At 47.2% G+C, this 20098-nt stretch overlaps 1 protein-coding gene across 3 annotated transcripts; it reads left to right on the top strand.

The window, feature by feature from the left end:
* The first annotated feature begins 11533 nt into the window (after positions 1 to 11533).
* LOC136500954 (transcription factor HBP-1b(c38)-like) lies at positions 11534 to 18828 on the top strand. Of its 3 annotated transcripts, XM_066496434.1 has the most exons (7): positions 11534 to 11557; positions 11895 to 11968; positions 16628 to 16892; positions 17011 to 17115; positions 17216 to 17275; positions 17439 to 18110; positions 18231 to 18828. In XM_066496434.1, the coding sequence occupies exons 1-7, from the start codon at positions 11549 to 11551 to the stop codon at positions 18381 to 18383; spliced, it is 1338 nt and encodes a 445-aa protein (XP_066352531.1). In that variant the 5' UTR covers positions 11534 to 11548; the 3' UTR covers positions 18384 to 18828. The 3 variants fall into 3 exon arrangements, with proteins under 3 accessions (XP_066352531.1, XP_066352532.1, XP_066352533.1); XM_066496435.1 differs by lacking the exons at positions 11534 to 11557; positions 11895 to 11968 and adding an exon at positions 16004 to 16458; XM_066496436.1 differs by lacking the exons at positions 11534 to 11557; positions 11895 to 11968 and adding an exon at positions 16006 to 16531.
* The last annotated feature ends 1270 nt before the right edge of the window (positions 18829 to 20098 follow it).

Below are 20098 nucleotides of genomic sequence, written 5' to 3'. Positions count from 1 at the left end.
GAAGCTTAACCTTGGATCAAACTTGACAAGCAATTAGACTTACTTTCAAGTATTGCATTGCATATGCATGTGTGTTGCTTTGTCGTTTCTTTTCAGTTATCTTTTGAGCACCCGCTGTGTTTATCCACAAATAGGGAGAGCATTTGAAGCTTCTATTGGTCATAAAACCCTCTTGTGTGGTCACATGGTGCTCCTCGCCCCTTTTGTTGCCTATTTTCTTAAAAAGAATTATAGCCGAAGGTAAATTATTTAGAAAAACTTGAGAGTTTGAGAGAGCTCTCTCATATCAGTCTCAATTGGTGTTTATTTGGACCTTATTGAAGTTTGAGACTTGATTGGGAGAAAACGTAGCGAAGAAAGGAGTATCTGCAGTTGAAGAGGGACCGGACATAGGGACTGGACTCACCTATTGCAGCGTCCGGTAAGTACAAAAGGAGGAGATACAGTTGCTGAAGGAGGACCGGACAATAAATAGTGTTTCTACAGTATCTTGTGTGATGGTGTTTCTACGTTCGATCAACGCAAGATGGATCTTAGGGAAGGACCAGACTCTATGCTGTGTTTGGTCATGATTTGAGGGTCTCTGGACCTCTCTGTTGTTGACCAGGACTATGGCAGAACCGCTTAATCTAATGCCTCCCAGGAGTACTTGTCCTCCATTAGACACTAAGTACTCAAGGGAAGATACTAAATTATGTAGTTCCGTCGAGCATACCCCAAGGGAGAACCTGAAAATCCAAATTTTTCCATCAGGATCACAAATGAGAGAATAAAGCTTACAACATTCTTAAGCCATTTCTTACATCACTTTTAATACAACATCAAACTTATGAATAATTTGATTTAACAGCGAAATATAAACATGTAATCAGAGATACAACGAAAATAAATATCTATTCATGGCATGATGAAGCATTGATATATAAGCTATGTCAACAGATTATAAAGCTTCTATTTATAAAAAAAACTTTAGTGAGAGTTATAAATAAAAAATTATGATCACAACGTAAAGGAATCCTCTTTGAGCCCACCAGGAGGAATCCACACACAAGAGTCAGCTCAAGCATCTGCCTGTCACCTACAACAGGGGAAATGAACCCCCGAGTAGTCAATTGTACTCAGCAAGACTTACCCGATAGGAGGAAATAAAAGACTCAAATGATATGCATGGCTATCTAGCTTGTGGGTTTATTGCATCTACAGGAAGCATTACTAAAAGTGAGTCCTTATATTCATATTATTAGCAGTCATGATTAGTTCATTAACTAACCATTCTATGTAAGCACATGTGCTACTTTCAAGCAGGTGGTAAGTAATCAGACCATTTTACCATCTTTCATATTCTAGTTCTTACTACGGTGCTAGACTGTAGGCAAGTCGTACCGGATTACCTGGCGATTCGCGAATCAATGTGCCCAGTTGGGTACCCCAAAACACACGCTCCGCTTGTACCCTAGGCACAAGCAGGACCAACCCACCACTCTCCTGTCAAGGGGTCTAGGTCCCTATCCAAACTTGGACTCCAAGCCCCCACACCTGAGTCCTGGACTCAGTGTGGTGCTTAGACCTCCACCATCCCTGCCTCCAATCAGTCAGTCCAGAAAGAGCCAGAACCCATGACAAGAGAGCAACGAGTCTTTCCTGCTTCCATAAACAAGTATGTGCTCAGGATAATAAGTCTGTGACCTACCTAGAACTTAATGCAACGGCCGGTCCTTGATCGACACAGGTGGAACAAGTGCAATCCGAGCCTCGCTCGAATGCCAAACCAAATCCAGATCCAAAGTACCATTCCGCCCGGTCTCCAATTATCATTCATATATATATTCCATGTGATCATAATATAATAACAACAATAATATATTTCCTATCTCTCGCGAGTGACAGGCAATCACTCGACTTCTACCGGAGTCCTGTAGCTTAGCAATTTACACGATCCTATTATACTAGTAAGACTCATAGGATAAGGATATATATATATATACAAATGGGTTTCATTCAACTCCTTAAACTTAATGTACAAGCATAAAATAAAGTACAGAATAATAGGGGTTATGCACCGGGGCTTGCCTTGGTAAGAAATAACCAAAAGTTAACATTCTATCATGGCGACACGATCACCAAGGCACCATCTTTTCTGCTACTCCGAACGTCTCCACGATCCATCGTTGTTCCTATTATGATATAAGTGGATGCAACGCATAGATGTAAATAATCAACGACAACCGAAACTCTTAGAATTTTGATTATGTCTCACAAGCTAACGAGATAGCTCTAACGTGCTAGTCTATGTATCCATGCTGTCGAATAAGGTGTTATTTTCCAACAAATGTTTTAGTTCTACAACCCACAAGGTGTTCTTCTATTTCATAGATTTAATATATATTCGAACTAGGGCTCATTAGCAACCTTAGTAAACTAATTATCCTAAGTTACAAAAATTATAGAGAGCTCATAATAATACAATGAAATTACTGTAAATTTTTCAAGTCTATCACTTGCATCATTTGATCACAATAATTCCAACAAAATGATATCTTAATAATACTAAGCACTTTAAAATAACCAGAGCAACCCTAAAAATAGCACCAACTAGATGAACAAAATCCATTAACAGATAGATCATGATTTTAGGAACCTAACAAAATTGGTTTCACTATTTTTGGATATCTATGCAATTTTATAATATTTAATAGAGATCTGCTCAGAAATAAAATTAACAATCTATTTCTAATTCCTCCTAAAAAGGAAAAACCGAAACCGGCCCAGCGCGACCCAACTTGGGCGTGGCCGACGCGCGCGGCACGCGGATGCGGCCCACGGCGGAGCCCGCGCGCGCTCCGGGCGTTTAAGCAAAAATACCCCCGGTTTTTTCCCGACCTACACCGCGACCCAAACCCTATTCCTCCCTCTCTCAGCCCTCTTCACTTAACCCCCTGACATTTCCCAAATTTTTGCGCGCACCGCCCTGAGTCAGGGCGCATGGTGGCGCGACGGGCAGCGGCACTAGGCGGCTACGCCGGTGAGCAGGGCTCGCACCGGCCCCATCTAATCGGCCAACCACGATCACTAACCTAAACTCAGGCACAACACGATGGTGGGGGATAGCGGAGCCCGCGGGCGAGCGTGGCCACGACGCGCGGCCGCCCATGGTGGAGGCGTAGCCATTTTGGCTAGCTTGCGCCTCTAAAGAACCAACTGGCTGGCGCTAGAGCACCATGGACTTACCACAACACTAGCCGAGGTGATGGTTGACATGGAGGAAGGCCAGGGTGGGCTGGCCACGTGCGCACGATGAGCTTGGTGGTGAACTACGGCGAACACGACCGCATCGACGATGGCGGTGAGGTGGTAGAGGTTCGGGTGAAGTGCGATGAGTGATGAGGGAGTCGAGGTGGTTCTATTGGCATAGCTAGGAGAGCTCAAACGGCGCTGGGATCATGTTGCCACCTGTCTCGGCCGGGCACGGCCTTAACGGCTCGACGGCGAGGGGAAACGGCTGATTGGGGCTTGGCCGGACTCAATTGAAGGCCAGATGGGATTGGGCAGGCAGCTAGCTTAGAGATGGAGCCGGAGACGATAGGAATCGATTGGATGTGACCTCTCCTCGATTGGACTTTACGGCGGCGGCGCGACTGTGGACATGACTAGAACAGGAGAAAGAGGGGGCGGCCTGGCTTGACGCAGTGCACATAAAGGTGGCGATTGGGAGAGAGATTGCCATAGTGGCCCGCATGGTCATGTGCCAGTGCAGCGGGGGTGCATGTGCGCATGGTAGCACCATCGGACCGGTCCAGCAACAACATAGAGCAGCAGGGCGCGAGCAGCAGCAGGGCAACCCACGTGCGCGGCGACGTGAGTAGCAGCGACAGCGGGCAATAGCAGCAGGGCACAACACCGTGCGACGACAAGAACTGAGTGGCAAAGGTTGGCAGTGGGGTGACTGTGTCCAGCGGCCGGTCGGCAGGCGACCAGTGGCTGGCAGCGTCCGGACCGCGGCCACGCCACGGCCAAGCCGGGCGGGCCCCAGCCGGCCAACACAAGCACTAACCTAACTAACCCTTATGCCAGTACATGGTACTAACTATGATGCAAACCACTGAGCAAAAACATTACTATGTATTTAACCCCATTTTCTTCAATTAATTCCTCAAAACAGTATTATAGAACTATTTTCAGACTTAGAAAATTTACGTTCGATTAAAAAACCACTAGCACTTTTGCACTCTTTTTTAAACAGTCCAAACTTTACCAACAACCATTTCACGACATAGCACATACTTTATACCAAACAATAGAACCAAAACATTAGGACGTTATTTAACTATTTTGCATTTTATAAATCACCAAAAGTGTACTTTCAACACCACTTCAAATTTTTGCCGATTCAACGAAAAGGGCTAATTTTAATTTCCGATTTGATTTTTGAGCTTCCAAGAATACTAGTTAACAACCTTTGTTTTCAAAAATTAAAGTTGCACTTTTCATTTACACCATTTGCTCATCACCTTTACTTAAGCACTACACACAAGCTACATTTTATTTTTGTTTATAAAAATAGCTTTTCATGCCAACGATTAACACAACTTATTTTATCCGTTTCGTCATGATTTTCATTAGCACCTATAGGCATTTACATAACTAACTCACTATATTGATAGATCTATCTCTCAGGCCATAATCTTAGTGCTAAGTGAGCTTGTAACACTAGAGGGATTACACGGACTCCGAAAGGCTACGTCCGATCATCTTTGTCGGTGTGTCCGGTCACTGAAGTGCAAGCGGAAAAGATTTCTCTTTTCTTTCCTTGTCTGTCATGGGGGGCCACCATATACCGTTCTCTCTGTCACCACAACTTTGTCACGCCCTCGCCGCGCTCGTGCCTACATCTCCACCGCCCTGCTCTCGCCGCCCCCACTCCTGCTCCTGCATCTTTGCCGCCTTGCCCTCGCTGTGGCCCCACTGTCGTGTACCACCCTACACCTACGGCGCCTTGCCCTCACTGTGCCCGCTCCCGTGCCTACATCGCACTGCCACGCCCAGGCGTGCCTCCACCATCACGTAGCCCATGCACCCTCGCCACCTACATCACACCGCCGCGCCACTAGACGCGTCTTGACCACCACAGCATGCTCACGCTCCACTCCGCCGCCGCATGCTTGTGCACCACTACGTCACCGCATTACCATCCTCTCGCGCCAATAGTTTCCCAGCGCTGTGCCTTCTCGGCCACCACATTGCTTTGCGGCACCAACCCTAGCCCTAAGGTGCCATTGTCATTCCCATGTGGTGTCCTTGTGATCGACAACTTATCCCTTCGTACGTCCCAGGATTGTTCCAAGGTAGCAAGCCATATTCGCTCATTTCTTTCCTACTGCTTGCTTTTCATTAGGTCATTCGCTTCCCTAGTATATAAAGTTGCTTATATATATACCTCCTATTTTATCATGCAGTTAGTTCGGGCAGTGAGTCTCCTTGGCAGTTGGGCAGTTGATAGATTTACTCGGGGCCAAGCCTGCGAGTATGGATTGAGGCCAAGCCTCATGAGTGTCGGTTGACAGTTGTTCCTTATCAGTGGAAGTGATTCTTGTCAGCTTCAGAGATGGCTCATTGCAAGAACGTCGGGGTGGTCCTAGCGATGAGGATCCAATGCCTCCACCTCGCCTGACTGCTCAGCAAAAAGGAAAGGCAAAAAAGACTACAAAGAAGAAGCGTAAGTTCAATGATGTTGAGGCAGAGAGAGTAGCAGTAGTGGTAGCTGCCGTAGAGCGAACTGAGATAGGTTGATCTGGTAGTGGCCTTCGTATAGGTAATCAGTTATCACCAGCTCAGAGGGCTGCCATCGAGAGGATTGAGGCTAGTCTTGGTAGTCCACCCAGGACCATCATGCTTGAAGGATGGCGTGTCTCTTTAGAGGAGAGTCAGACTCAGAGGGTGACTGAGCAACAGGGATAGTCAGTAGAGCAGACAGAAAACGCTAAGCAGGGAGAGTAGGTTGAGGAGACACAGCAGGCAGCACAGCCATAGCTTTGACACTCTAGTTGCACACGCACTTAGGTGTCACCAAGGCCTCAGACATAGAGGAGGGGCTCTCATCCACCTCATAGACCACAGGGTCTGCCTCTGGTGGTTCACCTTGACCTAAGGGTAGCCACAGCCAGATAGGTGCAATAGCTATGGTTCATACCATTTGAGGATTGGTTTCCACCAAGGCAGGATGAGCGTGCCTCAGAGCACTTCTACACTGTGTTGCAGGAGGACTTCTATAGTGCATATCTCAATAGCGATGTTGCTTTCAGATCTCAGCGGGTCTGCTCCTTAGAGTCTCTAGTTGCAGCTATAGGTGAGCAAATATGTCCTCACCTCTCTTATCTGCCAGGCTTGTTAGATCTCCTTGGATGGACTAGTCAGTATGTTCCATCTTGGGTCCGTGAGTTCTACTCCTCCTTGTGGATTGACCCGAGACACAGGTTTATTCATTTTGCTTTTCGAGGGTGTGACTATAGGCTCTAGAGCTCGAGGATCAGAGAGATATTGAGGATTCTAGAGTCACATATTCGTCTTCACGAGACATGCTATGGATAGATAGAGCCTCCGAGACGCCCTCATGGCGAACTAGTGCCAACTACAGATCTTGTCAGACCATGCTTCACAGAGCTGTTTAGCGAGGGGTCGAGCAGGACACCACTGTGACTTTACACCTACAGCTCAGCTCCTTGATGCTATTATGAGGAGGACACTGCTTGGGCTATCGTGAGGGCCTGACTCGAATTTAGCTATGGCTAGTGCATTACCTGGTGTCTCAGACTGTCTTTGATATTTGGGATGTGATTCTTTCAGAGATGGAGGACACACTAGCAGATGGCTTCAAAGGTCACCGTCAGCTGCCTTATGCACATTGGATCACTTTCTTACTCCGAAAGGTAGTTTCACACAAGTCCCCTAGAGACAATAGTAGAGTGGACAGGTGCTACTACTGAGTTTTCATAGTATGACATGAGTCAGATGCTACGTCACAGTTGTGCGAGGACACCTCGCTAGCCAAGTCATCGCCCAGAGGTACTAGAGATAGCAGCTTAGTAGGATGAGATCGTCAGGGGCATCGCAGAGATAGAGGAGGAGGAGCTTGATGCACAGCAGGAAGATGAGGTCGAGAGCGACCTGAGTGACAGCTCAGATGATGACTATCACCCGATTCCACAGATGGCATCTCATCCAAATGACAGAGAGGCCAGTGGCTCTAGCTCAGCTCCACCACAACCACCTGTAGATAGACCTAGCACTTCTAGCTATACTTGAGCGGATGAGGTAGGACTAGGCACGCCAGGCACAGGAGACTGCAGCTGCACTTGCTCAGGTTTAGGCACGATAGGATGAGTTTCAGCGACAGCAGCAGGCCATGCAGCAGCAGCAGCTAATGATTTAGTAGTAGTTACTCAGCTTCATGCAGCATGGATTCACTGCTATTGGGGTTGATCCTCAGTAGTCTACATTTCAGATAGACCAGCCTACCACCACCACTCTAGTGACTCGGGTTGTACAGCCTAGTGGGCTTTTGAGTCAGAGACAGCCAGCTCCTTAGTTTGCCTCACCTATAGAGCAGGTGTCTCAGTGGTTTGCTTCACTAGGGACAGCTTTGGGTTCGCACTTTACTCCTATTATTACGGGCTTCACTCCGACTCAAACTTCTTTGGCATTAGGGATGGACACCCCAGTCTCCAGGAGTCTCAACGCTACCTTCAGTGAGCTTATAGGGTAGCCTACACCTCCAGTGTTCTGAGTCTCTGGTCCTACCACAGCTACTCTAGTTACCGAGACTACCGAGATGATTCTATCATCTATTGCATCATCCAAGCCACCTCAGACAGTCACTCCTGCAGTTGAGGCTTCAGCGACAGCGACAGCAGTAGATGTGGCTCTCCATCCTATAGTGACACCTACGAAGTTATAGGCCACGCCAGTTACTAACCAGACCTAGACCGCTTCACCTTCACTTCCAGCTATAGAGGGTCAGACCCCTCTGAGTTCAGGGTCAGAGGATGATGTTGCTCAGTTCTAGGTCTCTCACCGCACCTCAGTGCTCGACTCGACTGCTCCTATCCCACCGTCCGACCTTTAGGTTTTGGTGCTTGACGCCAAAGGGGGAGAGGGACCGGGTATGTTAGATTTGGGGGAGCGTATGAGATGGTCTTGATTCTTTTGGTCTTTCGTGTCTGATACTTCGTGCATTCATGTTTACTTTCATGCATTGTATTATATACATGTGTTGGTGAGACTTATGTGATATATGTGCTCTCTACATTGTTTTATCTATGTCATGTCACTTGGTTATGCTCATTGGCTTTGCTTCCATGTTTTACTCCGATTCAAATGAGCTTTACTTCATGTACTCATGCTTAATTCATATCTTTTGAGTACACCATGTTGGCTTGAGTCATATAAGCATGCCTAACTCCTTTGTTCTTATTGTCAAAAGCTTATGTGAACCAAGCATGTTGAAAACCTCACTCATCTCTTTTACATACTCGAGGGTGTGTTGTCATCAATCACCAAAAAGGGGAGATTGAAAGCATCTAGGCCCCCAGTTGGGTTTCGGTGATTAATGACGACACGAGATTACTATGACTAATGTGTGTTTTTGCAGAGGCGATTTGAGTTAGGTCATGGTAATGGAAATTGATTGGACAATCATGGTTGTCATGCTCCTGTCGATGGAAATCATTTTGGTTTTCAAAGGATGGACGACAAGGTTAAGGACAGACTAGTTCTAAGTGTCATTTGGTGTTGGAGAGACACTTAGAGTAGTTTAGGACTTTGTTTTTTCTTTGGCTATACTATTAAGGAGGGTATGGACTAGTAGCTTAACCTAGGTGAGTCTAATGGATTAGGTGTGGTGCACACTTGTTAAACTTAGCATTAGGTAGCTCAGGAATAGCCCTAAGATCAATAGAAGTCAACTTCATTCACAAAGAATTTTGAATTGGAAGTAAATAGAGAGTCAAATGACTGACCGAATGCTGGTTTGGTTGTGACTGGACGCAGCTTGGAGAGTCCGGTCAGTTCATTTGATCGGTAGCAGCAGTCAGAGTGTGACCAGACGCTGGACACCAGTGCTCACCGAACACGACGCTAGCCGTATCTGTAGCACCGTGGATAGGCTGTTGACCACGGACCAAATGCTGAACAGAGAAATGACCGAACTCTAGGTACCAGCGTTCGGTCAACATCAGTAAGGTTCTAGAGAGGGTTTTTGATGACCGGACGCGTCCGGTGGGTGCTGACCGGACGCAGGACAGAGTCTGGGCAGAGCAAACGGCTCTTTCTGACACACTGACGTATTATACTGACCGATGTGTCCGGTCACCTTGACCGGAGTGTCCGGTCATCCCGATACTTGCTGAGTTGGACCTCAACCGTTATGTTTTGAATGTGGGGTATAAATACATATCCCACTCGTCCATTTGAGGGCTCTTGCCCATTTGTTCAGCTGAGAAACACCTTTGGAATGCAAGGGAGAGCAAGAGCCTAGTGGGATGATTGAGATTTGATAATCCTAAGATTAAGGACCTCATTAGTACATAGGGAGTAGCAAGTGTGTATCCACCTTACTCACTAGGCTTGTCTTGGTCAAGTGAGAGTTTGTGCTTGTTACTCTTGGTGATCGTCATCACCTAGACGGCTCGGTGGTGATTGGGAGCTTGGTGATCATCCGACGGAGCTTGTGGATGACCCAAGTCATCTTGTGAGCGGTTGTGGGCGATTCACCGTGACAGAGTGTCAAAGAATTAGCCCGTAGAGAGCACTTGATCCTTACGTGGATTAAGGGGGAGCTACACCCTTACGCGGGTGCTCCAACGAGGACTAGTGGAGAGTGGCGACTCTCCGATACCTCGGGAAAACATCACCGTGTTCCTTTCCCTCTCTTTATTTTGAGTATTTACATTTGAACAATTCATTTCATGTCTTTACATTCCTAGAATTGACATGCTAGAGTAGGATTGGAACTTAGGGTGCAAAATTTTGTATGGGAGAACAATAGTAACACATTCTAGACATAAGGGGTGAAATAGGCTAAGTGTATGACTTTATTATTGCAAAAAATACCTAGAAGTAGCCCAATTCACCCTCTTTTTGGGCATCTTGATCCTTTCAATCATAATCCTAGGATTAGTGACTGCAAGCTGTGTTTGCAGGATTTCTTAGCTTTAAGCAACCCCCTTTAGGATTTTCATAGAGGAGCAAGCTGCTTTACTTTAATTTGCACTTTAAAACCTTTGCTAAAAATGTGTGTGTTCATTGCAAGTGTACTATGTTTTCTAAATCTTGCATGCAAGTCTTTTCTGCATAATCAGCACTTGTGTGCAGATCGATACATCTCCGATCCATAGCCTATCAAGCTTCTCTCGTACACTGACCTAACCCAAGTAGGCAAGTACTGAAATGCTCATCATGTGTATGCATATATCAAGTGGCAATAGTAAAATCAAAGTTCCTTTACTTGCAGGCACTTGAAAGCATATGCCCCTCTATTAAACTTTTACAGCTCAAAGTTACTGTCTTTCTGGTAAGCATGAGCCCCGGATCTTCTTTTCTACCTCTCACTAGCTAGATAATTAGATGCAATCATGTGTGCATATCAGCATTTATGCACCTGATTAGTTTACTAGAAAGTGTGATTAGTGCATCCTAAGCTAACTATAGGGCCCAGTGATAACATTTGCCATTGAAAGCAGCCATGCAAGTTGGCTGCTTCTTTTTAAGGGAAATGGGGTCGCTCCTTATAAACGCTTGTACATGGATGGCCTCATGCGTGGGCAAGTGGTGTGCTCTTTGGAGACGAATTCTAGAACACACATACATATATGGGGAGCTGCCTTGAGCTTCTTGCTTGATTGGTGACCTTACCTGCTCATCCTTACAAGAAGGTACTACTGATCACTACTTCTTAGTTAGTTCTCAGCTTGTTCGATCTATTCAGTTTACACATTTGGTAGTTACAAGAGTGAATGGGACTGGGATGCTTTTGCTTGTTGTGAGATGTGAAAGCACACATTTTTCATGGCATACACTGGGTTGTAGAAAATTATCATACACCACAGGAAACTGACTAAATAAATATATAGGTGGGTTTTGCAGAGGATTTATTCAGAGAACTACAGAATTCGTCAGTTTAGTTTTTACATAAAGCAAATGAGTTTTGATCTGTCCACAAGCTAAGGTCACCGCTCAAGGTCGGGACTGCCCTTGAAAAATTGCTTTGATTTGAGATTAACCACCATCAAACTAAATTATGTGCCTACTGTCTACAATCAGTGTTACATGTTACTAACAAGATATGTATTGTTACTTGTTAAAATGATTTTATTCGCGAAGGAAAGAGTGTAGTGTTCATGGTGAATGATCAGACGCTCATCCTTTTTTCAGGAGCATATCTTGCTTTTAGGGTATATTGTTATAAGAACATATCGTTTCCTCAAGAAAATACCATAGAGCATATCTCCTTAGTTGATTGGTCATCACACTTCCACAAATTCTTTGTTGATTGGTCATGACAGACGTAAGCACAACAATTTCCTCTTTATGTCATATACATAAATAAGAGGATTTTATTTATTCTACACTTCTTTCCTCATATATCTAGTCCCACCTCTAATATAAAATTGTATAACCTTCTATATTATATAAAATATTACTACAAATATTATGAGCTAGAGTAGGATTAAAGTAAATAATCTGCCCTGAACAATAGGTAAACATATACTACTATGCTAGCTATAGGTTCACTAAGTTTTCTTTGGGTTGGAGCTTCATCTTCTCATAAGTCACCTTTATGTCAACAGTTTCCAGTTTCTTATCATAACTTTTGTCTCTATTATTAAAAATGCCTTGATTAGGTTGATCAGGTGAAGCATGAGATGGAGCTTTACCCTGGATATCTCCAAGACCATTTCAACATCCACAAACTCAGGTGACCATTTCCTATTTCCTAAATCACACCTGGTCTAGTGAACTAACTATGACATCTGTTACACAAACTGGAGGGAAGAAAAAACAGAGATAATCCTATATGTGCGACTTAATTAAGAGAGATTACAAACAAAGTGGAACCTTAAGCATGCAATGCAAGGTATAATTCACTAAATTGCGGAATTAAAGCTGGTGTCACTAGTAGTTCTTTAGAAGACAAGTGGACTAGTGCACCACTCCAAAAGGCTGGGGCTATGCTCTGCCTTTGGAATCCCCATCTTGTGGTGCAGCGTGAGCGTTGCCTAAATTAGACAGATCTTTTTCTTATAATTCAGGTGTGCTCATGTAGATTCACCTTACATGGCCAGACATTTTGTTTCGGCAAATGAGGTTTCCCTCATAGTAGATACAAATTGCATTGAGAGTCAAAAGCCACACGATTGTGTGGCAAGCTGGATTCCAAGAGAAACGTTGACTACACTCTTTTGTACATTTCGGGCTTCCTTTAAAAAAAATGCAAACAACAAGAAAGAAATGAAATAAACATTTCATTATTGTCCGTACACCTTTTATCTCTAGAGTTAATTTAGCATTAGGTGTCTAACCTATCAACATAATGGTGAAAATATATTCATAACGTATTTTAAACAAAATTTGTGATTTCTCCTATCATCACCCTCATAAAATTGTAACTTAGAGTTCAATTCCTAGGTAATATTATGAAGGGGTAGAATGGGCCAATTGAAATTGTTAGTGAATTAAATCAACACAAAAATCCGTTCAGGGTTATTCAGAATCAGGCCAAAGCGGGGTAGTAATATGGGTTTTTTGTTCTTTATTAAAGAAAATAAAAGATCTGGCGAATGTCTGTGTCATGAATGTGGATCTTTGGTAAATGAACAAGATGCCCCCAAATCGTAAATGGCATCTCCAGCTTAAAATCCATGGAGATGATGTGATCCGACACTGGGATTATCAAATGATTCTCCTAAACTAGACTGGAGTCATATTTGACCACAATAAGAGCAATATTTATAATACAATTTGCTGTTAGTTGTATAGATATTTACAACCCACTTATTAATAACCCGCTCATATAGTAGTTAGCTCACATATGGCTCATTTTTTTTTTGTCTTTTACAAAGTTTCTTACCTCTTGTACGTAAGCTAGTCGTGAACTTGCAATCAGTTTTTCTTCTCTCTTTTCTCCTCTCTCTCTCCTCCATTTTTCTCCTCTCTCTCTCTCTCTCTCCTCCATTTCAGTAAAAATAAGCTCATCTAAAAATTTTCATTATGCTTGCTCTTAAACAGTGGTAGATGTTGGTCACCAAAGGGGATCCTGATTTCTGCATTTGTTGTGTGGGCTCCACCCAACTAGTGAGGTTCCAAGTTCCATTCCAATGGGGGGCTCCATTTCATTTCCTGTTGGCCTCTCGAATTCTCAATGCAATGCAAGCGAGGGAGGAATCCCTAGAATAAAAGGTGATATGGTGCGGTGCACTGCAAAGTTGTGAGCGATGCATCATCACCAACTAAAACCCAAAATGACCAATGGGGATCTTTCTTCTTTTCATTATCTCCACCATGAGTATTAGGTTCGCCATCTTTTTTGGAGGAAAAGACAGGTACACACACCACCTGATTTGTCCCCACCGAGGGAAAGTTTTCAGTTACATGGGAAACTGTTTTCTGGGTTTTATGCAGCGGATTCTTTCATATGGTACTTGTTTCAAGTTCGACCGACATAGCGTCATGTATGTATATCACTAAATAATTAAATCAATGAGAATTATTTATGGCCAGGGTACATGACTGCCTTTTTGTAGCAGCTAGGGTGTCATGCAGTTCTGAGTGCGTTCGGCTGGCTGGCCGGCTGAGGCTGGGCTGGCCAGCGCACTCACAGTGTTTTCAGACAGAATAATATTTTTTTTTCTCACAACAATCAGCCGAAACAGTATTTTGGTTTATTTTTCAGTCCTGCCGAACAGACTCTCTATTTTCAGTTTTAATTTTTATCTAGCTATATATTGCGTTAGATTGAATCTTCTTTCCTACACCTAGATTTTGTGTTTTTCCTTTTTTTGAATGGTATTTTTTTAGAATGGTGTGCTTTCCTTTTTCCCTCCTAAATAGGATGCATGGAAATAAATAAAACTGAATTTTGGGTGAAACAAATCTCTCCCACGCCCTACAATCCAATATGGAGAGGGTGTGAAACTGTGCAATTATGAAAGAAGGGGGGGGGGGGGGGGGGGGGGTGGACTGTTGGTAGTGACGTAATTGTGTGGGAGACCTGTTTCCAAACAAAATCTCTAGGGTGCAAACGGTATGAACACTTTCTTATTCGAGATCGAATCCTTAGTTCATGTCCGTTCGTGTTCGACTCCAGACATTTAGTATCCGACACATTATCCATATTTAAAATATTTAAATCAGATATATATGATGCCGATGTCCATTCATATATTAGCCGACATAGCTGGTACTATCCATGTCTGAATTTGAACTCGAGAAATATTGTATATTGATAGTGACTGAGCCATAAGATTTGTTGTGCAAAAATATTTATCTAGCAAATTATCCTATTCTTCTTTAATATAAACAAAATTTTCATTCAAATCTCACCGGCGGCGAGCCGGACCGACTGCTCGGGGTGTCGGGGTGGTGGCTCCGCCACTTATTATAGGTATACATCCGTGTCCAACCGTTTTTTATTCGTCTCCACCAATTGGGTTAGAATGTGAAAAATAAGAGCAGTGAACGGGGTGCACAATGTCACTGCCGTGAATCAGTAACTTTGGGCAAACGAACAACATGCCGGACGCCGAACGAACAGAACACCTATATACTCCTGCAGCATAGAAAAATTCATGGACACATAGAATCCCATATGGTAATGGACACATAGATCGCCAGACAGTTTTCCCCGGTGACTGGACCCAAACCTTATTTGGCCATGCATGCACAGAGCCTGTAGGACCGCTAGACTATGGTTGCGCACAAAATTGGGTCTTGAATCCTGATTCTCGTCATCATCAACGCGTGGGCCCGCCCCAGCAGCTATGAGAATTCACAGGGCTCCCCTGATTGAGCGCTTTCGCTCAAGGTCAAGTGCTGCTTCCGCTCGATTCCCTTCTCCAGTGACAGATGCTTCAACTATGAAAGGATGATGAATATAAACGTGGCGTCAATACGTAAATCCCAGGGCTCCTGGTGGCGCGTGCTGTCATGTGGTTGCCGCAGTGCGTCCACTTCACAGTAGAAGGCGTAAAAAATGCGTGCGGTAGGTCCCCGTGGCAGGGGAAGGCCGCCGTCCATGCATGCTTGTCTGGCACCGAGAGTCCGAGACCGAGTGACGCTGACGCCAGTGGTGACACCAGCTGCGTGCTACAGCTACCTGCATGCATTGGCCTTGGCCGCTTGGCGGGCGTCGCTGTCACCCTCCTCGATTTGCTAAAAGTCTACTCGAGATAAGATAAGGCATTCTATGCGTATGCATTGCATGATGACTCGTGAGCTGTTGTTGTTGTTGTTGCTGGGGATTATGGAATTGCAGTGTCGTCCACACCACAGTGGCTGTCCACTTCAGGGCGACCCCGGTGTCGGGACAAGGGATAGAATACCAGCCAATTCATGAACTTGCGTACTCCAGCGCACGCTGCCTTGCATTATTGGCTAAGGTTCATACTTTATTTTATTGTGTTGTGCACAGGCACAATACATAACCTTGCAGATATTTTTTACTTGGTTAAATAATCAATCTCGAGGTGCAACCGCACGCAATAGGGTCGTGGTTGAACCGTGCCCTAGGAAGAGGTTATAGCCAGAATCGGATTACAAAAATAATCAATCTCGAGCACATGTGCAACGTTGTACTATGCTGTTCGCTGAAACTTATCAGCCATGGTATAGCGTTTTTTTCTCACCACAAATCAACGAACAATATTTTTCAGCCTGACTTTTCAACGAAACCAACAGGGCAATGGCACAGTGACAAGGAGCCTCTGGCGAGGATGGGTTACCTTGCCTAGCAGCAGACGGTGCCCGCCGGCGGGATCCCCGTCCGGCCGTCCCTCCGAGTACGTAGCGACAAGGCGACACCTTTCTGTTTCTGCCCCGCGCCGAGGTTGGCTTCTTGTCGTGTGCCGGAGCGCCGGACCAGGAAGGGGAGGCCCGCCGGACGGCCGTAGCGCCACCCAGACGGCCAGACCCAGCACGTACGCAACGACCAACCACACCCACGTCGTCCGATCGGCTCACCGCGCTGCTTGCTTCATCAATCAGTCATCGTCAGCCACGGACACACGAGACGACAGAGGGGGGAGGCAGAAGCTGACAGACATACACGGTACACCCAGCCCCAGCTCTTGAACTCGGCGCCGTCGTCGTCCTCCTACATGCCACTGAACGCCAGCGCGGCCATAGCCCCCACCGAGTCCCTGCCAGCCGAGGCGAGCTCACCGCCGACGCCATGGCTCTCGTAGCCAGTGAGTAAGTGACCACTGACCACTAGCCAGTCCGTCCGTGGCGTTCGCCGCCTCTTCTACCCGTCTCATCGGCGCGCGTAATAACCATCCCCACGGCCTCGCTCAGGCTTTGATTTCTGGTGGAGACAGACGCTGCGGGCGCGCTGACATGCTCTTGCTTGTTGTTCCTGCAGTCGCCTGCAGCCGCTGGCGACGAGCGGATCCGCGCCCGGCCGCTACGTGACCTCGGGCCCCGTCGGCGGCGGGGCCATGGGGATCTACGAGCGGCAGCGCCACCTGGTGGCGGCCGGCGTGTGGGGGGAGCCGTTCCGGCCCGACGCCAACGCCATGGCCCTGCCCCTGCCCCTGGCCGCAGTCGTCCCCACGGTCACCGTGGCGACGACGCCGGCGCCGCTCGACGTCGTCGAAGCAGAGGAGGTCAAGTTCGGCAAACTCCTGGTAATAATTATTCAAGCGCCCTCCCCTGACCCCTGTGTGCTGCATCGCAGCTCGATGCGATTCTCCGTCTCCTCATGGATTCAGATTATCATCACTGGTGGGCCGTGGTTTGTTGCAGTTGCAGGCACAGCAGGACGACGTCGCGCCGCTGGTGGAAGAAGAAGCGCCGCCGCCGTCGTCGGATAGCTTTGGCCACGACGACGACGCCAGGCCAAGAGACAAGGTGAGACGGACCCGACTCATGAGTGATGACTCGGATGAATTATTCGCAGGCACGAGAATTCCTCGATCGCTGATCATCGCCCTCGCTCTGCTTTGCCTAGATTCAGAGACGGCTCGCGCAGAACAGAGAGGCAGCCCGGAAGAGCCGGCTACGGAAGAAGGTCAGCAGCGTCTCAGCGAAGAGCGAACACTCCTCGCGTGCCAAGCAAATCTTCTTGCTTTTGTTCCTTCGAATTGTTACGTTATTCTCTCCGTCGAATCATCAGTCGAATCAGCTCATCGCTCATGATTGATGCTTTTGTTCCATCCATTGATACGACACAGGCGTACATCCAGAATCTCGAGACGAGCCGCATGAAGCTAGCGCAGCTGGAGCAGGAGCTCACCATGGCCAGGCGCCAGCAGCACGGCGCGTACGGCGTGGGAGGAGGAGGAGTCACACCGCCGCCGCCGCCGCCGGCGCCCGTGGACCCGCGCGTGGCCGCGTTCGAGCTGGAGTACGCGCACTGGGTGGAGGAGCAGGGCAGGCAGGCGACGGAGCTGCGTGCGGCGCTGCAGTCGCACGCGCCGGACGTGCAGCTGCGCGTGCTCGTCGACGCGGGGCTGGAGCACTACGGCGCGCTGTTCCAGGCCAAGGCGCGCGCGGCGCGGTCCGACGCCTTCTTCGTGCTGTCCGGCGTGTGGCGGGCCCCCGCGGAGCGCTTCTTCCTCTGGATCGGCGGGTTCCGCCCCTCCGAGCTGCTCAAGGTGCTGGCGCCGCAGCTGGACCCGCTCTTGGAGCTCCAGGCCGCCGAGGTGCGCAAGCTGCAGAACACGGCGCGGCAGCTGGAGGACGCGCTGACGCAGGGCATGAACAAGCTGCAGCAGACGCTCGTCGAGACCCTCATGACCGTCGACGTCTCGCCGGACGGCGCTGCCGGCGGGGGCGGGTACGCGGCGCAGCAGATGGCCAGCGCCGTGGGCAAGCTCGCCGACCTCGTCGACTTCGTGGACAAGGTGACTGACTAGCCAGTTGCCACTGAGCAGCAGGCGAAACCAAAATCTTTGGCATTGGCACGCTCGATCGGTGTACGGCGTCTTGTTTCTGACCGACCGACCTCGACGTTGTTGGCACAGGCGGACCATCTCCGGCAGCAGACGCTGCGAAACATGCACAAGATCCTGACGCCGCGGCAGGCGGCGCGGGGGCTGCTCGCGCTCGCGGACTACGGCCAGCGGCTGCGCGCGCTCAGCTCGCTCTGGGCGGCGCGCCGGCGGGAGCCGGCGTAAGCGTAACGAAACACCCCGCGACGGCTACGGCGACGGCGAACGCGAAGAGGAAGCGGCATTGCAGGCACGTGCGCGCGTGGTTGGCTTTGGCTGCCGCCCGGAGCGGCCGGCGGAGCAAGGCGGCGGCGGTCAGTGCCTCGGTTTCCTTCCAGCTCTGCGCGTCTGGTATTCTGGTACGGGCAACCGGCGTGTTCTGTTGGCTCTCAGAATGAAACCTGAATCTTCTAATGGTTACAGTTACAGCAGTGAATTAGGCTTTGGATTTGATTGACAGATCAAAGAAATTACAGGTGTAAATACAGTATACAAAGTTGTTTGGGTAGGAGTAGGACAGGCTTGTATTGTTCAGTTGCTGTTTGTCTCGGTCAACCTGTAAACAGATCATGTGAAAGATGTACAATGAACAGTCTATGGAATGCTAGAGTTACGCAGGTTTGTATGGCAACTATCCTAAGGTTCGTTTAGATGCAGATATTGAACGACTGGTGTTAAAATAGGCACGAATGTCAAATCAGACTGGTTACTAATACACCGGGGCTTTCATCAACTTCCACGTGCATGGTCTCATTGAGGCAGCGGATGCGATGGTAGAACCTCTTAGCGAGGCGTTTCAGGACATCACTTTATTCTCACCGTTATAAATGGCATTTATCAATTCAGCACAAAGCTTCTCTATTTCTGCCACCCTACCTCGCAGGTTCACAAGCTGATGGCATAAGATCTGCACTTGTGGAAAATTAACATCTCTAATCTCCACCTGACGCACAGTAGCTAAGCCATAGATAGCCGTCAGTGATGCAGCTTGCTTAGCCTCAGCAGCAGTAACCCCAGTTGCTTCATGATACAAGAAGCGAGCCTCATCTGTTAGTCCAAGAGCAACTTCAACATCAACAATGGACGTCATGACCAGCACGACCAGTGAAGCTTGGTTGGCTGAGTCACAACATTTGCACGAACTCTTCAAGAAAAAGCTTAGCTAGACCTCAATGTAGTCAACAGCCATCTCTCGAATGAAACACAAAAATATTCATAATAATTTATCATAGAAATATGTCAATCAATATACCATCACATCTAAGTCACATGCATCCTAGTGCACCGGCCGGTGCAGTGTAGCTATTGTGTGAATGCACCAACACTCAACCTTAATGTCCCTGCTATTCTAGTCTTGCTAATATCATCAGGTGTTAGTGTGCTACAATTAGAATGTTTGTTTTGTGCAAACCGGCTCCGATGCCACTAAGTGTCACACCCTAAACGATCAAACTTTGTGAGTGACAATGTCGTATTTGTATGAACATTTAAAATCCTCATATACACACAAGACAAAAAGAAGGCATCAAGATCCACACAAGCACACTTTATTAATTTTTTTGGGTCACAATTACAACTTGGTGAAATCTATATTGAGAACGAGTGCGTAGCTCAGTGGCAAGCGACTTTGGTGTGAGCGCTGCCCGCCCGGTTCGTTCCCTGGAACCATAATTCAGGTGTGTCACTAGAGCATGCCCCCAAAATAAATTTTGTTGCCTCCTCACGTGGGTTAGAACGACGTGTCACTTGTCTACAGAGCCCTCACTAAGGACATGATCTTCAAGCTTCGTGTAATTGTAGGTCTTAATATGTGCGTAGGGGTGTGATTGTGTGCGTGTGTGTGGGTTTGCTGTGTTCGCACATGTTTAGATACTACAGTTGTATCCAGTTAAGAAGCGTTA

This window comes from Miscanthus floridulus, chromosome 13 (genome assembly GCF_019320115.1).
Source record: "Miscanthus floridulus cultivar M001 chromosome 13, ASM1932011v1, whole genome shotgun sequence".
Lineage (NCBI taxonomy): Eukaryota > Viridiplantae > Streptophyta > Magnoliopsida > Poales > Poaceae > Miscanthus > Miscanthus floridulus.
Note: the sequence above shows the minus strand (reverse complement) of the source record. Positions and strands in the feature narration are given on the sequence as shown.

Excerpts from the sequence above, each read along its gene's own strand:
- LOC136500954 (XM_066496434.1), top strand. Across the intron at positions 11,969-16,627 it reads TTCAACATCCACAAACTCAG|TCGCCTGCAGCCGCTGGCGA; the intron begins GTGACCATTTCC and ends TTGTTCCTGCAG. Across the intron at positions 18,111-18,230 it reads TCGTCGACTTCGTGGACAAG|GCGGACCATCTCCGGCAGCA; the intron begins GTGACTGACTAG and ends TTGTTGGCACAG.